The sequence below is a fragment of the Lagenorhynchus albirostris genome, chromosome 2, assembly GCF_949774975.1.
Source record: "Lagenorhynchus albirostris chromosome 2, mLagAlb1.1, whole genome shotgun sequence".
Taxonomy (NCBI): Eukaryota; Metazoa; Chordata; class Mammalia; order Artiodactyla; family Delphinidae; genus Lagenorhynchus; species Lagenorhynchus albirostris.
In genome coordinates, this window is record NC_083096.1 from 41,203,526 (window position 1) to 41,227,044 (window position 23,519).

The 23,519-nt window shown below is 37.5% G+C and overlaps 1 protein-coding gene across 5 annotated transcripts in view; it reads left to right on the plus strand.

Annotated features, from left to right (window-relative positions):
• RPS6KC1 (ribosomal protein S6 kinase C1) overlaps nt 1-22,403 on the plus strand; it is a 212,595-nt gene extending 190,192 nt beyond the window's left edge. For all 5 annotated transcript variants that reach the window (XM_060131314.1, XM_060131349.1, XM_060131322.1 and 2 more), the window contains 3 exons: nt 4,741-4,823; nt 5,909-6,004; nt 21,421-22,403. In XM_060131314.1, coding sequence (XP_059987297.1) covers nt 4,741-4,823; nt 5,909-6,004; nt 21,421-21,531 — 290 coding nt within the window. In that variant the 3' untranslated portion in view covers nt 21,532-22,403. The remainder of the gene's footprint in view (nt 1-4,740; nt 4,824-5,908; nt 6,005-21,420) is intronic.
• Nucleotides 22,404-23,519: the final 1,116 nt, after the last annotated feature.

The following is a 23,519-nucleotide window of genomic DNA, read 5'->3' on the forward strand; positions in this document are numbered from 1 at the left end:
TGTCCGGAGCCTGTGCTCTGCAACGGGAGAGGCCACAACAGTGAGAGGCCCGCGTACCGCAAAAAAAAAAAAAAAAAAAAAAAAAAGAAAAGAAAGTGAAATTCTGTTTTAAAACCCTAAAGAAGAAATTATATATGTATCTTCTTCCAGTTGTTCTAATATTTAAGTTTCCTGAGCCGTTAGGAAGTTCTTCCTTGTATCTTATCTAAATATAGAACTCTTTGTTGTAGTTCAGAGTCATCTATTAAAATCAAGGACAGTTGGTCATGATGTCAGTTTCACATTAATTAATGAATGCTTAATATAAAGTCATTTTGAAGTGGTTCAAGCTGCACTGTTAAGGGGATGGATTTAAAACTCGTTCAGTGTCTTTTTTCCAGATTTCCATGAGAAAAAAATTAACTTTTCAGAGTTGCTATCCTTCTTTATTAGCCCAGTCAGATTAAAGATGACATTCAGCCTAGTTGTCTTCAGACTTTCAGAAGCAGTTTTTCTTAGATGGGATCAGTAATTTCTTTAGGCCCAAGTGCCATTAGAAAGCTTAACCAATGACAGCCAAGAGTGGGGAGGAAAAAGAGAATAAGGTGAGGGGAAAAGAAGCAGGCTGTCAGTGGAAGAAAGAAGAGGGGAAGATCGAGGAAAGATGGGAAAAGAAATGGGGAGTGAATGAAGTAGACTAAGGTTGATGGTGCTAGGGTGTCACCAGCAGTTCTATCAGGTGCCACATGGGGCATCCCGCATCCTGGGCCAGAAAGCGAGCCGACTGAAAATGGGAATTAAATTAACTTTAGGGCCTGCTTGGGTCTCTTGCTACTGTCTTTGTTGCCTGACGTTCAGACTGGTGCTCGTCAGACACTGTAGCATCCACATTTGAAGCAGTATGTTGGTCATTATCTACCTGTTAAGGACTCTGGCAGAAAATTGTGAGGGATTTCAAAGCAGCATAAAAACCAGTGAACCTAGTTCTTAGACTCCTTAGTTGAACAATGTCACAGAAACCAATAAAGGAATAACACCTTGTCTGTCTCCTGAAGTGACTCTCAAACTTTTCTGCCCAAGTACTTCTGACTGTAGAGGTGATATGAAATGGGGACCTCTGAGACTAATAATATGATCCTGAAGTTTCTTTGAAGTCTTTTTATCTTGCAGATCCATGCAAGGTTTACATTCTGTTCCATAATGGGTCTGTGTTTCTTTTAATAATAAAACAACATCCTACCACCTCCCGCACATACAAAAATCTTTGATGCTCAGGAGGGTGCACTGTGCTTATGGTAGTATCAGAGATCCCCCTCCCCCAGCCGCCTGCGTGCGCGCACGTGCACACACACACACACACACACACTCTCTCTCTCTCTCTCTCTCTCTCTCTCTCCCCCTCCCTCCCTCTCTCCCTCTCTCTCTCCCCCTCTCCCTCTCCCTCCCCTCCCCTCCCCTCCCCTCCCCTCCCCTCCCCTCCCCTCCCCTCCCCTCCCCTCCCCTCTTTCTGACACATTTCACACCCAGCGCACCTTTAGGGGAATTTGAAAGCTCCCTTTATAAATTATATTAGTCACTGATTACATTGCATAGATTTACCACAATAACCCTTTGCTCAATTCTGACAGCAAACCTTTGTGAGCAGAGACTTGGAGTGTGGTTCTAGTCTACAGCTCCTCAGGGCATGTTCTTAGACCCTATAAAACCATCTGATCTTCACAGCTTTCTCTGAACTGACTGGGTCAGGCATTCCTCTTTTCCCTGAACACACAAATATAGTATTCTTTCTCCTCCAAAGTCATTCTGCCCAAGTAAGTTCTCCGTAAGGATGCTTGGAAATTTTAAATAATTCACGTACAATGTTAAACACAGTTCCTTACATATGGTAAACAGTCAACGGATGTTAGCTACTGCTTTGTTGTTGCAACTATCATTATTACAATATGTGCCTACTAGCAACCTTCAGACACGGAAAGTGAGACTTGGAGGTTGCATATTCAAAACAGATGGCTGATCAATAATTTGGGGTCTTGAGTTGTGAACATGTAACACCTTTCTAAAACTAAGGAGTATATACTGCTTGCTTTATGATTAAAGAAAATGGCATAACTTAAATTTTTGAGCAAGATATTTAAAAATAAAGCCATTAACTCTGAAAACTGATTTTAGTTTCACATTATTTAGCAATGTGGTGAGTACATAGTGTTCTGTGGAGGAATAGTGCCTAGCAGGGGACCTAGTTTGTACTGCTTATACGTGTTTGAATGAATCTTGATAGGTTGAGACCTCATTATAGAGGCCTGAATATATATACATGCCTGGTTAAGCAAGACATTTGAATGTTATTTAATGTTCAGTGAGAAGCCATTTCAGAATTTTGAACAGGGAAGTGATGTAATCCATTGCCTGCCTTAGACTGGAAGGAAATGTGCAAAAGGTTATATTTGATGACAGGGCTATGGTAAATTTCTTCTCCTTTTTTGAAGTTTCTAAGAACACACATCCTTTTTAAAGTTTCTGGAGCACACTTCCAAAGGTGATGGTGGCTCTCTATGGGGAGCTTGGGAATGGGGGTGGGGGCAGTGTATTTGAATCTGGGAGGGGTAACATAAGTACTTTGAATGAGAGCCCCCAAGGAATTGTCCTTCAAGAAAATCACTGTTTTAGGGAATCCTTAAGTATCAGAATCGTAGATTATAGAGCTAAATATAACCTAGAGGTCCTCAGATCTCACCCTCGTGTTATGGATGAGATCAAGTGAATTCCTTAAGGCTCTTAACCCAGGACTTCTGATTCCTAGTCCACTGCTGTCTCTAATATATGATACATTAAAGTTTTAGAGGATTGCTTCTCGGCCTCTTGGCTAAGATCAAGTGTAAAGTTGTAGAGGAAACTATAGGCAAACAGACTCTTAGGGAGGACTGGCCTATATAGCTTCATCTTTCCTGCTCCAACAAGCCTGAATGTTTTCATGCCATCTTGCTATACATTTAAAATTGTACCACTTAGATATTCGTGTAGGTTAATAAGTATAAGAATGAAAATAAAAATCTCACCATCCCAGAGGCAAAGCACTAAAACATTTTGTTACATTTTCCCACCAGTCTTTTAAAAATATATGTACTTTTAAAATTAAGATTCTATTGTTTTATAGCTTGTTTTTTTAAAATTTAATATATACAGACATTTAGTTATATACCTAAACCTTGTGTGAATACATCATTTAAAATGCTTATGTAGTAATATTTCATTGAATTCATGTGTCAAAACATGTATAATTAAACCTCTATTGTTAGATAGTAAGACAGTTCTCAGTTTTTCAAGCAAGCTGCTATTTTATGAATGCAGATGGCTCTCGGAGGAAGCCTTTTGGTCATTCACACAATAATATGAGTCAGTTAAATATCTATGTTTTCTTTTTACCACCTAGCTGAGAGCAGCTAAGTTAGAGAATGGAGGTTGTGATTTGGCATGTAGCACAATAAGGGGAGGAAAGATGGGTAGGAGCTGGTGTGAAGGGTATAGTTGTACATAGGCCTTGTGAAGCCCAGAATACAGTAGGTGCAGAGATAAGGAAGGAGGTTGCTGAAGTGGAGTAATTTCAGTATTTTGCATAGAAATGGCTCTTTTTTTCTTTTTCTTATCCATATGACCTTTGCTTCAAGACTTAAAACTCGAACTGTGTTATGAGTTTTTTTGGTTCTCCAACACAGTAGATTCACTAAGTATTGGTTAAAAGGCTGGGGTGCCTGAGCACCACTTCCACTTATTATTGTCCAAGTTCCAACCTAACTACTTAAAACCTTTTCAACATGATTGTTGTGAGTTTTGGGCTACCTGCAGACAAATAGTAAGTGTGTTTTGTCAGTTTAATGGAAATGAAAGGGCAGATATATTCAGGCTTAGTGACTAATTGAATGTCATTAGGAAAGGACAAGAAGACATCAAACATGACTTAAGAGCTAAAAGCCTCAAAAATGGTGAAATGAGGAGTTATTGCTGATTTGTGAAGAAAACTGAAGGATGACACCTGAAAACTCGTATTACATTTCAGGAACTTGTGCTGGTGAGAGATAGGGATAACACAGATAAAACTGTAATTTGGAGATATTCTAAAAGCCCTCATCTTAGCCAGTAGTTTCAGTTGTGGCTTAAAACACCATATCTATCTGTACTTCTGAATAATAAAATGGGTAAATTTGCATTTCACATCCTCCTTCTTTAGTTGAAAACAATTGATTACTTAGGAGAGGGATCAAACTATAAACTAAGTCCTAGTTCTGCTTCTGATTTACTATATGACATTGGACAAGGCATTTCACCTCTCTGGTTTCTAGTCTGTAACTCAAAGGATAATTAATACTGGTTTAGATAATTTTTGAAGTTCCTTCTGAAACCTAGAGTCTTTATTTCTAAAACAAAAAATGACCCCTGAGATAGGGTTGGCTGTACATTCTCAAATTTGAAAAATTAATCAAAATGTTCATCTAGTAGATTCATGTAACTTTTAAGTATAGCATCTTGAAGGTGTCCCTCTATCAAGTAAAGAACAAATGTCTCAGTTTAATATATGACTGCATAAAAAAATGCAACCACAGTAGGTGACCAAAAGGATAAGTAACTTTCAGGAATTTTGAAAACCCAGTAGTATTTAGTATGTGCTCTCTCAGCATTAAAAAGGTCACCTTGCTAATACATGTTAATTTTGAGAGCTTAATTGACCTTTGGAATGTTAATATCAACCTTTTTTGGTGTGTTTAGAGGTTGGAGCAATCACGGAAGAAACTGAAGCCTGTGACTGGTGGAGTTTGGGTGCTGTCCTCTTTGAGCTTCTCACTGGCAAGGTAAGCAGTGACCTGGAGGTTTATTAAGTTTATCCAGATGCTACCTTGATTTCAAATTGAGACTATTTAGCCTTTGCCTTTAGTTTTTAGGTCAGGGACTAAGAAAACCTTGATACCAAAAAGGGGGGGGGGTAGAAAAATGCATGTTTATCAAGATTCCAGATTTTTTAAAAAGTTGAATTCTATTACATTGAATAAATTGATGGTAAAATTCTGTTATGTCACACTGTTAGTCCATAGCGAGATATAAGACTACACACTCTTTCTCTTCTTTTTCTATGAGTCAGTTTCAACAGAGTTAAATCTGTAAGGTTCATGTAAGGATTTAAATTCTCTGTATGTTTTAAATACCTGTCTGAAACCAGGAGGGAATTATCATTTTAGAAAATTCATGTAGATATTAAAGGTAATATTATCTTTTTTCTCAATACTGTAATTTTTCCTGTCCGTTCTGGCTTAACGGAGAGTTATTGATCAGAGAGAATTTATACTCTCTCTGATCAATAACTTTTAAGTAAGATATTTGAGGTTAATAGTTAATAGATTTTAATTGAGTATTGTGCAGATTGCCTCCTGGGATGAAAACAGAGGAAATGAACAGTCATACTTTTGTAAGTAGTCATCTACCTTAAATATGTAGTTAATACTGAGCGCCTAACATGGTTGTGGAATACACAAGTCACCTGTACATACATTTAAACCATGAAGTGCTATACATATATAAAGCATTATTATTTTCAACTTTGAAGGTTTTTAAGAACACTAAAAAATTTGAGATATCAAGTCCCATTTTAGTTTTTGGGTATAATGGAAGTTTTTCTATTATGAGCCACTCTCTTTATAACTAAGGGAAAAGGGTGAGTGGCCTAAGCTTATGATGCGATTTTGATGACTGCCTGTATTTCGGTTAGAGTTCTGTGGGCTCATAGCCCTTGTCCTAAACTGCTTAGAGGGTACTGTGGTGATTACTGAACCTCCAGTTAAGGTGGTTGTTGAGCTTTCTGTATTTGCTGTCCATAAACCCTGTGACGGAACAGAATATGATATTGTTTGGGATAAGAAGTGTACCTGATTGATTGTTTCAGACTCTGGTTGAGTGCCATCCAGCAGGAATAAATACTCACACTACTTTGAACATGCCAGAATGTGTCTCTGAAGAGGCTCGCTCACTCATTCAACAGGTAATTTAATTGACCTATTGGCCAAGTATATCAACCATGCAAATTAGCAGAGCCTACAGCTCCAAAACCTTAAAGAAATTAGTTTCAGACAAGGAGGACCCTTTACTAATTACAAATTCAGAACTACTACTGTATCTCTGTAGGCTTCTACTATTATCTGAGTATTGGTGATGTCAGAGAGAATAGGTAAAGCTTGTTGGTATTATTTATTTATTTATTTTAAATCCAGGCTAATGTTTAGTCAATTCCATATGTCTGTGTAGGTGTGAGATGTAAGTATTGTTTTCAGCTGGTCTGGAGCTGCTTTATTACATTTTGTAACCATATGTGAATGGCTATGTTCTTCTCTTTTTTTTTTTTTAAACTTTTTAAAGAGTTTATTCCTTAGAGCTAGTCTCAAGATAGTATATGATGAATGGCTATATTTATAAACGTAGGAATGGGCTACTTAGGAGAGAAGTGGTAGAAAATCTTGCCAAGTTAGATCACTTGTAGATCTATTCATGAAACTTGAATATTGGTGTCAGTTGGTGTATTTCTGGTGGCTTTGAAGAAAGAGACTATTGATAATTAAAGTTCAGTGTCCCAGAGGTAGGCTTGGAACTCTAGTGAGCTCCTTAAATTGATTCGCCATGTGTAAAATGCTCACCTAGTTTTGAAGAGCAAGTTTTGATGAGTACACTGAGGGTTGTTAGCATTGAGGTGTGATAGGCTCACAGCAAATCAGCAAGAATTGTCAGGACTGTGATCCCCTATGCTTTTGGGAAAATATCAAGGGAAAAGTTATTTGAAAAAGATGAAGAACTAAAATTTTTGTTTAATGAAACATGAATTATTTTTTAAATCAGGGAAAACAAAATTTGTAAAAAAAAAGAAAGAGAAAAGGGGAGGGGAGAAAATATTACGAAGAGTATTACCTAGTATTCTCTTGAGCAGTGATTTTTGTTCTATTCAACGAATATATGTAAGGCATAGTGTCATAAGCTACAAACTTGAGATTCACAAATAATTATATCACAGATGGATTTAATAAAGGCTATCAGAGAGGTTTAAAAAAATACTTTGGCGAATCAGGATAAAGAGGTGTAATAATTGATGCAGTGGTGGTATTAGGAAAGTTTTTGTGTAGTGAGTGTTATTTTTGTGGAGGCTTAGCCAGAATTTTGGCTTGCAAGGTTGGATGTGGGAGAATAACTGGGTGGAATGAAAAGCTTGAACAAAGGCAAGGAAGGAGTCAGAAAGACTCAATTTGGGAAATCAAAAGTTTGGTTTATCTAGAGTACAAGGATGAATATAGGGATGAGTAGTAGTAAGTAGATGAGAATGGAAAGAGAAGTTGGGGATCTCTTATCATGAACACCAGGGGAGAATGATAGTATTTAATTCAGTAAAAAATTGAGATTTGGAGTTTTTGTGCACAAGAGTGAAAGGATCAGAGTCGTGCTTCAGGAAGATTAATTTGCCCAGACTCTGTAAAATCAAAAGAAACATAATCAGGTTGGAAATAGTGAGATGAGAGTACCCTGAGCACTTTGTAAAAGGATTAAGAGGTAATGCAAAGATACATAAAACATTTCATTCTAATGGGCAAAAAGGACAGCTCCTCATTTGATTTCATATCCTTTGTTGTGGCACAGCAAGGTAAATTCAAAGTATTTTTTTGGCTATTAATTTAAGGAAGGCTAGCAACTGCTATTTTTTGTTTCTCTTTCTTAAAGAAGTAGTCATTATTATATAATATTGAGAATAGAATTCCCCACATTAATTAATAAAGGTCTGTTACTCCTGTCTATCAGAATTTATGTTGTAAAGGAGTCTGAGCTTAAGATACGTTAAGTTCCCAAATACAGATATGTATAGCTTATATAGTTAAAGCAGCATTCTGTCATTGGCCTGCCTAAGGAAACTACCACTCATGTTGAGGAAACATCATCAGGAAAGGGAAAAGGGGTCTCTTGGCATGATTAGCAATTTGTCATTTTGACTTTCCTCTTCCACTACCTCATGGTTCATAAAGGTTACTTTAAAAAATCACAAAATGATTTATGTGGAAAGAATTATTCCACTTTGAGGAGATTTTCCCCTTTGGTCTTTTCAGCTCCTTGCTTTCTTCCTAGATTTCATAATTCCCTGTACCCATGGTTTAGTCATCTCAGTCCAAGTGAATGGTGCTAAAGTAAACATAGTTACATTTTAAATGCAGTTTAAAAAAAAGATATTTACAGATCCTCAGCATGGATGTTTGTACTTCCCAGTGTACTTTTAGTTCTTTATGACACAATTGCTTTGTCAGTTGAAAGATATTATATGAGAAAAAGACCTTCAAAACAAATTTCTGTGCCTCCAGTGCTCAGCTTTATTGCCTGTTCTTTAGGAGAAAGGAGGTTGGCAGTGACTGTCTTGGTTTTGCCACTGGCTGACACATTCTTTTAGCAATAGAATCTTTGTGTGATCTCTCAGAAGGCCTGGGAGAGTATTTAAAATGGCAGAATAAGCAAGACAGTCATGGGTAAACAATTATACTTTTGCCTATAGATTTACACTTGCAAAATTATAGAAGAGTCCATGAACTAAGGTAAATTGACTTTAGTAAAAGTCAAAATATGAACTTTTATTGGAATTTCATAATGAGGTCATGTTTTGGAAAGAATGGGGGCAGGAAAGCCAATTTTAACAAGAAAGGAAGAACTTACGTGTTTATATGTTTCCTGAAATATTAAAAAACATGCTATAGTTATAGTTAATTCTTACTAATGTTTGATATTTTAGATTTATATTCAGATGTTTAATGCCTTCCACATTTCAATCAGTGGACATGACTTGTCTGATTTTGAAAATGGATTTGATACGTTTAGGATATGCTTATGCTGTTTGTTTTATAATAGCAGCTTTTCTCTTAAGACAGTTTAGCAACTTCTAATATAAAAATTCTTTGAGCAGTTCACTTTAATAAAAAGTAGTCATTTTGAATGCTAGATACAGTAATTTCAAGTGAAAAGACTGTGAGTACAGTCTTTTGAAGTATATGCTTCACTCCCCTTGTGGATTTGGTGATAGCAAAGCGAAGTAATAGATTCTTGGCATTTGCAGATCACGCACTCATAAAGCAGTGTAATGTTGTGATTAAGAACAGGGATTCTGGAGACTGAGTACCTGAATTCAGATCATCTCCTTGCTACCTACTACCTATATGATCTTAAACAAGTTATTTAATTTCTCTGAGTCTCTGTTTTCTCATCTATAAAACAGAGATATTTATAGTAACTATTCATAGAGTTGTTGTGAGTTCAGTGAATTAACCTGTGTTAAGCAATTAGAATAATGCCTGGCACACAGTAAGCGTCACATAAATGTTTTGTATTATTATGGTTGATAGGGCAGCATTGAAAGCATTGAAATAAATTACATGTAGTAATTTATAATTTGATGAAGCATATAGTTGAATTATAGTATAGGGCTGCTAACTTGAGAGTGACACAACTACTGGTGATACAGGTTGAAAAGGTCTAAAAAGTAGTGGATTGGCACGTAATAGGAAATCAACTGATGCTTTTATATAAATAATTAATTATTAGTGAATAATAGAAATATAGAAATAAAGGAAAAAGGAGAAATAAAAGTTTAGGTTTGATTTGAGTAGTGGGATTTCCTATAGGTATAGAACCATTAATGTAATCCACATATTTCAGTTGCAGTTGACTAAATTCTGTGGAAAAAATTGTATGCTATAGGAATATTCTCAAATTTGAATGGCTATAGCCATATGAGAAAGTTGGAAAATTCTCTTTAAAAAAAAGAAATTATAAAGTTGGACAGAATTGGCAAAAATAACCATCTTTGTGCTCTGGAAATTGATCAGAGGGATGCAACAATCTGGAAAGTACTTATGCTTGAAAATAGCTGAACTTTGGGAAAGAATTGTGGGACTCTGTGGCATTCTTGCCTGGGGCTACTTGCATTCTCTCTTCCCTGCTTGGCCAGGTGTGAAGGTTCTCCCAGGTTGAGGTAGGCCATGAAGACCAGCACTGAGGCTGTATGCATGTGCAGGGAAAGATCTCAGTGGAAAGTAAAAACAAGGACAGACTTGGAAGTGGCCTAAATTTTGAATGTGTTCTCCTGCCCACTGGCATAGGATGGAAGCTTTAGTAGCTAAGGTATTTGAATGCAACCCCTTTTCAGTCACTGGTTGACCACTAAGCTATGCAGACACAGTGGTGACCCTTAGGAAACCAAGCTTAAGAAAGGAAAACTTAAAACTTTTTTCTTAAAAAAGAAAAAAAAATGAGAAAAGATATCAACTTCTGCTTGTTACAGTGGGGTGGGGGAAGCAGATTTACAGATCTAGCTGAACAAGTTATCAAAGAATAAACCAACCAACAGCAATTGATAACAGCCTTCTTGAGAAAAAAATAAGACTCCAGAGTCACTAAAATATATTATCTAAAATGTCTCATTTTCAGCAAAATATTGTAAGATATCCACAGAAACAAGATAGTATGATCCATAGGCAGGGAAAAAAACAGTCAATAGAAATTACTCTGAGTGTCCCCAGAATTTGGGGTTTAATGAAGACTTCAAAGCAGTTATTATAAATATGTTCAAAGAATTAAAGGAAATCATGTATAAAGAATTAAAGGAAAATAAAACAATAATGAATCAACAAATAGAGATTCTCAATAAGGAGATAGAAATTATATTAAAAGGAAAAAAAGAACCAAATAGAAATTCTCAAGTTGAAAAGTACAATAATTGAAGTGAAGAAGTAAGTAGGGGAAAAAAAATTCACTGGAGCATCTCAACATGATAGTAAATTATCCAATCTGAAAAACAGATTTAAAAATTTGAAGAAAAATGAACAGGGATAAAGAGACCTGTAAAATGATATTAAGTATACCAATATACATATAATGGGAGTTCCAAAAAGAGGACATAGGGAAAGGGGCGGCAAAAAATGTTTAAGAAACAATGGCTGAAAATCCTAAATTTGATGAAGAACATTGAGATGCATCCAAGAAGCTTAGTGGACCTTATGTGGACGAATACAAAGAGATCCACATAGAGATATTGTAGTCTAGTTGTTGAAAGACAAAAACAAAGAGGAAAAGGAGCCAAAGAAAAACAACTCATTGTATCCAAGGGAACATTGTGATGTCTGGCTTCTCATCAAAAACAATGGAAGAGAGGTAGGAGAAGATGGCGGAAGAGTAAGACGCGGAGATCACCTTCCTCCCCACAAATACATCAGAAGTACATCTACACATGGAACTGCTCCTATAGAACACCTACTGAACGCTGGCATAAGACCTCAGACCTCCCAAAAGGCAAGAAACTCCCCACGTACCTGGGTAGGGCAAAAGAAAAAAGAAAAAACAGAGACAAAAGAATAGGGATGGGACCTGCACCTCTGGGAGGGAGCCGTGAAGGAGGAAAGGTTTCCACACACTAGGAAGGCCCTTTGCTGGCGGAGACTGCGGGTGGCAGAGCGGGGAAGCTTCGGAGCCACGGAGGAGAGTGCATCAACAGGGGTGCGGAGGGCAGAGCGGCAAGATTCCCGCACAGAGAATCAGTGCCACCAGCACTCACCAGCCCGAGAGGCTTGTCTGCTCACCCGCCGGGGTGGGCGGAGCTGGGAGCTGAGGCTTGGGCTTCGGAGGTCAGAGCCCAGGGAGAGGACTAGGGTTGGCTGCGTGAACACAGCCTGAAGCGGGCTAGTGCACCACAGCTGGCCGGGATGGAGTCCGGGAAAAAGTCTGAAGCTGCCGGAGAGGCCGGAGAGTTTTTCTTCCCTCTTTGTTTCCTGGTGCGAGAGGAGAGGGGATTAAGAGCGCTGCTTAAAGGAGCTCCAGAGGCAGGCGCGAGCCGTGGCTATCAACGCGGACCCCAGAGACAGGCCTGGGATGCTAAGGCTGCTACTGCCACCACCATGAAGCCTGTGTGCGCGCACAGGTCACTCTCCACACCTCCCCTCCCGGGAACCTGTGCAGCCCGCCACTGCCAGGGTCCTGTGATCCAGGGACAACTTCCCTGGGAAAATGCACGGCGTGCCTCAGTCTGGTGCAATGTCATGCTGGCCTCTGCTGCCGCAGGCTCGCCCCACATCCATACCCGTCCCTCCTTGGCCCGAGTGAGCCAGAGCCCCTGAATCAGCTGCTCCTTTAACCCTGTCCTGTCTGAGCAAAGAACAGACGCCCTCAGGCGACCTACACGCAGAGGCAGGGCCAAATCCAAATCCGAACCCCAGGAGCTGTGCGAACAAAGAAGAGAAAGGGAAATCTCTCCCAGCAGCCTCAGAAGCAGAGGATGAAAGGCCCAAAATCAACTTGATGTACCCTGCATCTGTGGAATCCTGAATAGACAACAAATCATCCCAAATTGAGGAGGTGGACTTTGGGAGCAAGATATATTATTTTTTCCCCTTTTCTTCTTTTTGTGAGTGTGTATGTGTATGCTTCTGTGTGAGATTTTGTGTGTATAGCTTTGCTTTCACCATTTGTCCTAGGATTCTGTCCGTCCGTTCTTTTCTCTTTAAAAAATTTTTTTCATAATAATTATTTTTATTTTAATAACTTTATTTTATCTTTATTTGATTTGATTTTATCCTCTTTCTTTCTTTCTTTCTTTCTTTCTTTCTTTCTTCTTTCCTTCCTTCCTTCCTTCCTTCCTTTCTTTCTTTCCTTTCTTTTCTTTCTTTTCTTTCTTTTCTTTCTTCTTTCTTTTCTTCCAAGCTCTGTGGATGAAAGGCTCTTGGTGCTCCAGCCAGGAGTCAGTGCTGTGCCTCTGAGGTGGGACAGGAAACTTCAGGACACTGGTCCACAAGAGACCTCCCAGCTCCACGTAATATCAAACGGTGAAAATTTCCCAGAGATCTCCACCTCAACACCAAGACCTAGCTTCAGTCAACGACCAGCAAGCTACAGTGCTGGACACCCTATGCCAAACAACTACGAAGACAGGAACACAGCCCTATCCATTAGCAGACAGGCTGCATAAAATCATAATAAGGCCACAGACACCCCAAAACACATCACCAGACGTGGACCTGCCCATGAGAAAGACAAGATCCAGCCTTACCCACCAGAACACAGACACTAGTCCCCTCCACCAGGAAGCCTACACAACCCACTGAACCAACCTTAGCCACTGGGGATAGACACCAAAAACAATGGGAACTACGAACCTGCAGCTTGTGAAAAGGAGACCCCAAACACAGTAAGATAAGCAAAATGAAAAGAGAGAACACACAGCAGATGAAGGAGCAAGGTAAAAACCCACCGGACCTAACAAATGAAGAGGAAATAGGCAGTCTACCTGAAAAAGAATTCAGAATAATGATAGTAAAGATGATCCAAAATCTTGGAAATAGAATAGAGAAAATGCAAGACACATTTAACAAGGACATAGAAGAACTAAAGGGGAAACAAGCAATGATGAACAACACAATAAATGAAATTAAAAATACTCTAGAAGGGATCAGTAGCAGAATAACTGAGGCAGAAGAATGGATAAGTGACCTGGAAGATAAAATAGTGGAAATAACTACTGCAGAGCAGAATAAAGATAAAAGAATGAAAAGAACTGAGGACAGTCTCAGAGACCTCTGAGACAACATTAAACGCACCAACATTTGAATTATAGGGGTCCCAGAAGAAGAAGAGAAAAAGAAAGGGACTGAGAAAATTGTTGAAGAGATTATAGTTGAAAACTACCCTAATATGGGAAAGGAAATAGTTAAGTCCAGGAAGCACAGAGAGTCCCATACAGGATAAATCCAAGGAGAAACATGCCAAGACACATATTAATCGAACTATCAAAAATTAAATACAAAGAAAGCATATTAAATGCAGGAAGGGAAAACAACAAATAATGCACAAGGGAATCCCCATAAGGTTAACAGCTGATCTTTCAGTAGAAACTGCAAGCCAGAAGGGAGTGGCAGGACATGTTTAAAGTGATGAAGGAGAAAAACCTACAACGAAGATTACTCTTCCCAGCAAGGATCTCATTCAGATTTGATGGAGAAATTAAAACCTTTACAGAGAAGCAAAAGCTGAGAGAGTTCAGCACCACCAAACCAGCTTTACAACAAATGCTAAAGGAACTTCTCTAGGCAAGAAACACAAGAGAAGGAAAAGACCTACAATAACAAACCCAAGATAATTAAGAAAATGGGAATAGGAACATACATATCGATAATTACCTTAAATGTAAATGGATTAAATGCTTCCACCAAAAGACACAGACTGGCTGAATAGATACAAAACAAGACCCGTGTATATGCTGTCTACAAGAGACCCACTTGAGACCTAGGGACACATACAAACTGAAAGTGAGGGGATAGAAAAAGTTATTCCATGCAAATGGAAATGAAGAGAAAGCTGGAGTAGCAGTTCTCATATCAGACAAACTAGACTTTAAAATAAAGACTATTACAAGAGACAAAGAAGGACACTACATAATGATCAAGGGATTGATCCAAGAAGAAGATATAACAGTTGTAAATATTTATGCACCCAACATAGGAGCACCTCAATACATAAGGCAAATACTAACAACCGTAACAGGGGAAATCGACAGTAACACAATCATAGAAGGGGACTTTAACACCCCACCTTCACCAATGGACTCATCATCCAAAATGAAAATAAATAAGGGAACACAAGCTTTAAATGATACATTAAACAAGATGGACTTACTGATATTTATAGGACATTCCATCCAAAAACAACAGAATACACATTTTTCTCAAGTGCTCATGGAACATTCTCCAGGATAGATATCTTGGATCACAAGTCAAGCCTTGGTAAATTTAAGAAAATTGAAATCATATCGTGTATCTTTTCTGACCACAATGCTATGAGGCTAGATATCAATTACAGGAAAAGATCTGTAAAAAATACAAACACATGGAGGCTAAACAATACACTACTTAATAACCAAGAGATCACTGAAGAAATCAAAGAGGAAATCAAAAAATACCTAGAAACAAATGACAATGAAAACACGATGACCCAGAACCTATGGGATGCAGCAAAAGCAGTTCTAAGAGGGAAGTTTATAGCAATACAATCCTACCTTAAGAAACAGGAAACATCTCGAATAAACAACCTAACCTTGCACCTAAAGCAGTTAGAGAAAGAAGAACAAAAAACCCCCAAAGTTAGCAGAAAGAAAGAAGTCATCAAGATCAGATCAGAAATAAATGAAAAAGAAATGAAGGAAATGATAGCAAAGATCAATAAAACTAAAAGCTGTTCTTTGAGAAGATAAACAAAATTGATAAACCATTAGCCAGACTCATCAAGAAAAAAAGGAAGAAGACTCAAATCAATAGAATTAGAAATGAAAAAGGAGAAGTAACAACTGACACTGCAGAAATAGAGATATAGAGATATACCTTGTTCTTGGATTGGAAGAATCAACATTGTGAAAATGACTCTACTACCCAAAGCAATCTACAGATTCAGTGCAATCCATTTCAAACTACCACTGCCATTTTTCACAGAACTAGAACAAAAAATTTCACAATTTGTATGGAAACACAAAAGACCCTGAATAGCCAAAGCAATCTTGAGAATGAAAAATGGAGCTGGAGGAATCAGGCTCCTGGCCTTCAGACTATACTACAAAGCTACAGTAATCAAGACAGTATGGTACTGGCACTAAAACAGAAATATAGATCAATGGAACAGGATAGAAAGCCCAGAGGTAAACCCATGCACATATGGTCACCTTATCTTTGATAAAGGAGGCAAGAATATACAGTGGAGAAAAGACAGCCTCTTCAATAAGTGGTGCTGGGAAAACTGGACAGCTACATGGAAAAGTATGAAATTAGAACACTCCCTAACACCATACACAAGAATAAACTCAAAATGGATTAAAGACCTAAATGTAAGGCCAGACACTGTCAAACTCTTAGAGGAAAACATAGGCGGAACACTCTATGACATAAATCACAGCAGGATCCTTTTTGACCCACCTCCTAGAGAAATGGAAATAAAAACAAAAATAAACAAATGAGACCTAATGAAACTTCAAAGCTTTTGCACAGCAAAGGAAACCATAAACAAGACCAAAAGACAACCCTCAGAATGGGAGAAAATATTTGCACATGAAGAAACTGACAAAGGATTAATCTCCAAAATTTACAAGCAGCTCAATAACAAAAAAACAAACAGCCCAATCCAAAAATGGGCAGAAGACCTAAACAGACATTTCTCCAAAGAAGATATACAGATTGCCAACAAACACATGAAAAAATGCTCAACATCATTAATCATTAGAGAAATGCAAATCAAAACTACAATGAGATATCATCTCACAACGGTCAGAATGGCCATCATCAAAAAATCTACAAACAATAAATCCTGGAGAGGGTGCGGAGGAAAGGGAACCCTCTTGCACTGTTGGTGGGAATGTAAATTGATACAGCCACTGTGGAGAACAGTATGGAGGTTCCTTGAAAACTAAAAGTAGAATTACCATATGACCCAGCAATCCCACTACTGGGCATATATGCTGAGAAATCCATAATTCAAAAAGAGTCATGTACCAAAATGTTCACTGCAGCTCTATTTACAATAGACAGGACATAGAAGCAACCTAAGTGTCCATCAACAGATGAAGGGATAAAGAAGACGTGGCACATATATACAATGGAATATTACTCAGCCATAAAAAGAAATGAAATTGAGTTATTTGTAGTGAGGTGGATGGACCTAGAGTCTGTCATACAGAGTGAAGTAAGTCAGAAAGAGAAAGACAAATACCGTATGCTAACACATATATATGGAATCTAAGGAAAAAAAAAAGGTCATGAAGCTCCTAGGGGTAAGATAGGAATAAAGACACAGACCTATTAGAGAATGGACTTGAGGATATGGGGAGGGGGAAGGGTAAGCTGTGACAAAGTGAGAGAGTGGCATGGACATATATATACTACCAAACGTAAAATAGATAGCTAGTGGGAAGCAGCCACATAGCACAGGGAGAACAGCTCGGTGGTTTGTGACCACGTAGATGGGTGGGATGGGGAGGGTGGGAGGGAGGGAGACGTAAAAGGGAAGAGATATGGGAACATTTGTATATGTATAACTGATTTACTTTGTTATAAAGCAGAAACTAACACACCATTGTAAAGCAATTATACTCCAATAAAGATGTTAAAAAAAAAAAGGAAGACAGAAGACAGTGGAATGACATGTTTAAAGTGTTGAAAGGAAGTAACTGTCAGCCAAGATTTCTATATCCAGCAAAATTATCTTTCAAAAATGAAAATGAAATTAAGAAATTTCCAAGTAAAGACAGAGAATTCATTTTTAGCAGAGTTGTCTTACAAGAAATAATACAAGAAGTCCTTCAGCTGCAAGTTACCAGATAGTGACTCAGATTCATAGGAGGAAATGAAAAGTTCTGGAATGATAAATATGAGTTAATGGAAAAGACTAAATATGTTTTTTCTCATTTCTCTGCTCAACTTCTTTCAAAAGACATAAGGTTGTACGAAGCAATACTTGTAACACTGTGCTGGTAGGTTTATAACCTATATGGATGTAACATATAGTATTTAATGACAGTGAAAGACAAAGGAGGACAGAAGGAATGGAACTATAGTGGAGCAAAATTTCTGCATTTCACTGGAATTAATCTGAAGTAGATTGTGATAAATTAAGAAGCATATTATAATCTTGACAGCAACCACTAAAAAAAAATAGTAAAGGAAAATTAATAGAGGAACTGAAATAGTACAGTAAGAAGTATTTGACACAGAAGAAGGCAGTAAAGGAGAATGAAAAAAGACAGTAGAGGTAGAAAACAAGTAGCAAATTAGCAAACGTAAACCTCCTGTGTCAATAATTACATTCAGTGTGAATGTCTAAACATGCCAAACAAAAGGCAAAGATTGTTAACTGGATAAGAAAGAGATCCAACTATCTGTGTGCAAGAGACACACTTAAATTAAAAACACAAATAGGTTAAAAGAAAAAGGGTGGGAAAAGATAAATCATGCAAACAGTGACCATAAGAGAGGTGAAGTGGTTTTATTAAATATCAGACAAAATAGATGTGGAGACAAGAGAATTACCAGGGACTAAGATGTTGTATAATGATGAGAGGATCAATACATAGAAAGATATAATAATTATAAATGTATATGCTCTAATAACAGCTTCAAAACATATGAAGCAAGTCTGATTGAATTGAAATAATAGATAATACAATAATAATAAATGGAGGCTTCAATACCCCATTCTTGATAATTAATAGAAAATCAGCAAGGATATAGAGAAGACTTGAACAACATTATCAAACAACTCTGACATATATAGAAAAATGATTGCAGAATACAGTCTTATCACATGCACATGGAACATTCCCCATGATAGATCATTTGCTATGCCATAAAACAACTTTCAGTATTTAAAAGGATTGAAATTATACAGCATACTCTGACCATAACAACATTTTATTAGAAATCATCAACAGAAAGAGATCTGGTGAATCCGTACCAGATATATGGAAATTAAACAACATACTTCTAAATAACCTGAGTCAAAAAGAAATGCCAAGAGAAACCAGAAATTGTTTTTAATGGAATGAAAACAAACACATGATATATCAAAATTTATAGGATGCAGCTACATCAGTTCTTGGGGAAAATTTATGGCTTTAGACATCTGTATAGGAAAAGAATGGTCTCAAATAAAAATCTCACCTTGTAACTGAGGAAGTTAGAAAAAGAAACTGTAAAAAACAAAATAAATCCAAAGCAAGCAGAAGAAAGAAAGCAAGCAGAAATCAATGAAAGAGAAAATCTTCATTGGATAGAAGAGAAAAATAAGAGAAAAATTAAATCACAAGTTGGTTCTTTGAAAAGATCAGCAAAATTGGGAAAACTTTAGTGACTTCAAAATGAATATGAGGGCTTCCCTGGTGGCGCAGTGGTTGAGAGTCCGCCTGCCGATGCAGGGGACACGGGTTCGTGCCCCGGTCCTGGAAGATTCCACATGCCGCGGAGCGGCTGGGCCCGTGAGCCATGGCCGCTGAGCCTGTGCGTCCAGAGCCTGTGCTCTGCAATGGGAGAGGCCACAACAGTGTGAGGCTCGTGTACCGCAAAAAAAAAAAAAAAAAAAAAGAATATGAAAAGGCAAGGGACCTAGAGTATCCAAAACAATTTTGAAAGAGAACAAAGAAGGAGTACTTACACTCCCAATTTCCAGTCAGTATAAAGCTACAGTAACTACTTAATTACTGTGGTATTAGAGCAAAGATAAGCAATATAGATCAATGGAATGGAATTGAGAGTTCAGAAATAAACTCCTACATTTATGGTCAATGGATTTTCCATAAAGGTGCCAAGATAATTCGATGATGAAAAAATAATCTTTTCAACAAATGGTGCTGGGGAGGGAGGAGATATGGGAGCATATGTGTATGTATGGCTGATTCACTTTGTTATAAAAGAGAAACTAGCACACCATTGTAAAGCAATTTTACTCCAATAAGGATGTTAAAAAAAAATGGTGCTGGGAAAATCAAATATTCACATGCTAAAACCAAAATAAACTAAGACCCTTAATTCATATCATATGCAAAAATTAACTCAAAATAGCTCATAAACCTATATGTGGGAGCTAAAACTGTAAAATCGTAGGAAAAATATTGGAGAAAATCTTCATGACCTTGGGTTAGGAAAAGAATTATTAGGTATGACACCAAAACATGATCCATAAAAGAAAAAAAATGATAAAGTGGGCTTCATTAAAATTAAAAACTTTTGCACTTCAAAAGATACCAGTAAAAGAATGAAAAGACAAGCCACAGACTGGGACAAAATATATGCACATCATGCAACTGATAAAAGATTTGTTTTCATAATGTGTAAAGAACCTTTTAACTCAGTAAGCAAACAGCTCAGCATAAAAATGGGCAAAGGTTCACCAAGGAGGCTTTATAAATGGCTAAGAAGTACATGAAAAGATGCTCACCATCACTAGTCATTAGGGAATATAAATTAAAACCATAATAAGATACCACTAATACCCACTAGAAGGGCTGTAATAAAAAAGACAGTATCAATTATCGACGAGGGTGTAGAGAAACTGGAATTCTCATACGTTGCTGGCAGGAACGTAAAATGGTACAGATACTTTAGAAAAGTTTGGTAGTTTCTTAAAAAGCTAAACATAAACTTAACACAAGACCCACCAGTCCCACTCCTAGGAATGTCCTTAAGAGAAATGAAAATATGTGTCTGCAGGAAGTCATATATACTATTAATTATAGCTGCAACCTGGAAAGTCCATATGTCCATTAACTGGTGAATATATTAACAAGATGTGTTATATCCAAATAGTGGAATGCTGTTCAGAAGTAAAAAGGAACAGACTGTTGATACGTGCTACAACACGGATGAATCTCAAAAACATTATGCTAAGTGAAAGAAGGCAGCTGCAAAAGACAACATATTTTTATGATTTCATTTATTCAGAAAGGGCAAGTTTATAGAGATAGAAAACAAATCAGTGGTTGCCTAGGGCTGGAGATGGAAATGTGGATTAACTGCAAACAGGATGAGGAAACTTTTTAGGATGATCAAAATGTTCTAAAACTGGATTGTGGTGAAAGTTGCACAACTCTTTAAATTTACTAAGAATCATTAAGTTGTATACTTACAGCAGATAAATTTTATGCTATATAAATTATCCTTCAGTAAAGCTGTTAAAACAAAAATTTGGGGATACATGAATGTCTTAACACATTCTTTCAGTATGCCCAGGGTCCTCTATAATTGTATATGACTACTTTTATTTTCCCACACTTAACAATCCTATTGTGTGTAACATTTATTAACTTATTTTATACCTGATTCCTATTAGTGAAGAAGTAGAAACACATTTCACTCATTGTATCAAATTGTCCCATGTGAGTCAGCTATTTCAAAGAAAGCAATTCTGGAATATGAATTGGCTTATTCAGACCTTAGGTAAAGTTTAGACCTGGTGCATATATAATTCACTAGGGGTTGAAAGACTTATTGCGCCTCCCAAACTTTCTCATCATGAAAGGAGTAACTGGATCTCTCAGAATTTGGTGCAATATCTAATTAATGTCATAATTGTACTTTTGGAGTAGGAAATTGATAGGTGTAACTATCCTATTGTACTATATGAGGATGAGAAACAAAGTGAGTTACTCAAGGTCATATTTCAAATCAGTTGAAAAGTCCCCACCACCACACAGCTAGAGTGGTATCATAGACATAATTCCCTTTCAAGGAAATATAGCCAGTTGGCTGTCAGTCAAGTCCATTTGTTACTGGGGTTGAATTTAGAAGTTCTTTCCTTTCATATATTTTTCTTTTCCTTTGATTCTTTAGTTGGATTCCCACTATTCACTAAATCCTTCTTTTTTAGCTCTTACAGTTCAACCCTGTGGAGCGTCTTGGTGCTGGAGTTGCTGGTGTTGAAGATATCAAATCTCATCCATTTTTTACCCCTGTGGATTGGGCAGAACTAATGAGATGAACATAATGCAGGGTTCTCTGCACACGTTCTGATCTTCTCTATGACAAGCGTCTCCAGCACAGAGGTAGCTCTGCCTTACATTCAGTTATGGGGCACCAAGCATTGGGATGAAGATCTTTAGAGGAAATGGAGAAAGAAAAAGCCTGAGAGAGAACAATTCCTTTACAGTTACTGTCTGGACAAGATATTGGCTACATTTGCAAGGGGCTGTTATGTACAAACCTTTAACTGAGGTGTGATCTTTATTTTATCTGCACTTAGTGTTGCAGGTGAGTTGTAAACCCAACTAAAAGAGGAATGCCCTTCAAGACCTTCCTCTGATATGAAGCTCCAAGTGTAGAATGAAGTGTTACTTGAAAGGAGGACCTTTACATGGCAGCTGACAGTGCTTTCTGCTAACCAGGATTGGTTTAATATGATCAAATTAATATTTGCTGAATAATATACTAAAAGTGCTTCATGAATAATGTCATCTGTGGAGCTTAAAAAGTGAGAAAAAAAGAAAATACACGTCATGTCTGATAGGAAAACTGAACCACAATGCTATATAATTAATGTATGTCGAATATGGTCCCATAGTCATTCTTTCTGAAGTCCACGTGAGAAGAAAACACTTCATGTTGTCAACTGTGTACTTTGTTGGTTGATACTGCTAACAGAAGGGTTCATATGAACACTCTCTCTTTCTCTCTCTCTCTCTTCATCTTTATTTTTTCACTTTCTGCACCCTTTGTCTATTCTCTCATGTTCTGTTCTTCCTACCCCTATTAATACATATGCAACAAAAAAGGGAAGGGAGTATTTATTTCCTCAAATTGTATCAACTTAATAAGAACTAAAGAATCGTGAAATAAACGTAGTAAAAATTTAAATCTCTCTTTCATTTAATTGTTTAAGTTTTTTTTCTTTTTTTCCAAAGGCCTCTCTTCCTTTCATTTTGGAATGTTAACAATTTCTGCTTCTTATTATGCTTGACTTCATTTTAGTTTTATGCCTTAGTATCCTAAGAACCAAAGGATCTCCTCTAAATGGGATTGAATGGCAATCCTATTTATAACGTATTGACAGGATTTCCAGATTTGACCTCCAAATCTACTTGACGTTGTGTAGAAAGAACATGAGTATTTATACATCTCCAAACATTTGTATTTGATTTCCTTCTGTCGCTAAGATAGCTCCTGTAGTCATGCATTGTTTACAACAATTTACAGAATTTTAAGTTAATGTCTGTTCTTTAAATTTTATCCAAAGAAGAAAGAATAAGTCACCATTTTCAAGTTAGGAACCACAACATAATGGAAGTTTTCTGTATGTTTTAATTCTTTGTATTTTTGAGATCTGTGTGAGAGCCTATCCCTACTCCAAGAGCATCTGTACAGCTTCCAGCTGCCATTGGCCAGGTCTGCCCATCAAATTAAATGGAAGCAGAAAATGCTTTAGTGACACAAAGGAAATGTGCAAGCATTTTTGCTTTTTCTATTATCCTACTCCCCCATTTTCCTTTTTGGTCCCCTTATAACCTGAAACCCAGCTGAAGTGCTGCAACAACACTGGGATGGGGAGCAGGTCAGCAGGATCATAGCTCAGTCAAGATGACATCACTCCCTGGAACTGGATTTCAACTCACCAGCCCCCTGGCCTCATAACAGGAACTCATGCAGGTGAGACACAAGAATGACTTCCTGTGTAGGACTAGTAGGAAATCTGTAAGTAGTTAGAACTGGCCATTACAGAGCTTCCTTCCAGAACTGCCCTATGACATGAAAGTAGGACTTCACAGCTAAGGTGAAGCTCCCAGCCCTACCACATGATTTGGGTCCCTTGGATTCAAAGGACAGTGTTAACAGATGGTTGCTGTGTTAGTGTGTTGACAGAATTCCACTGCTTCAGTTTCTCTCTCTCTCTCTCTCTCTCTCTCTCTCTCTCTCTCTGTGTGTGTTTGGAATTGTGCTTAATGTAAATACATCATTCATAATCATGGTAGACAT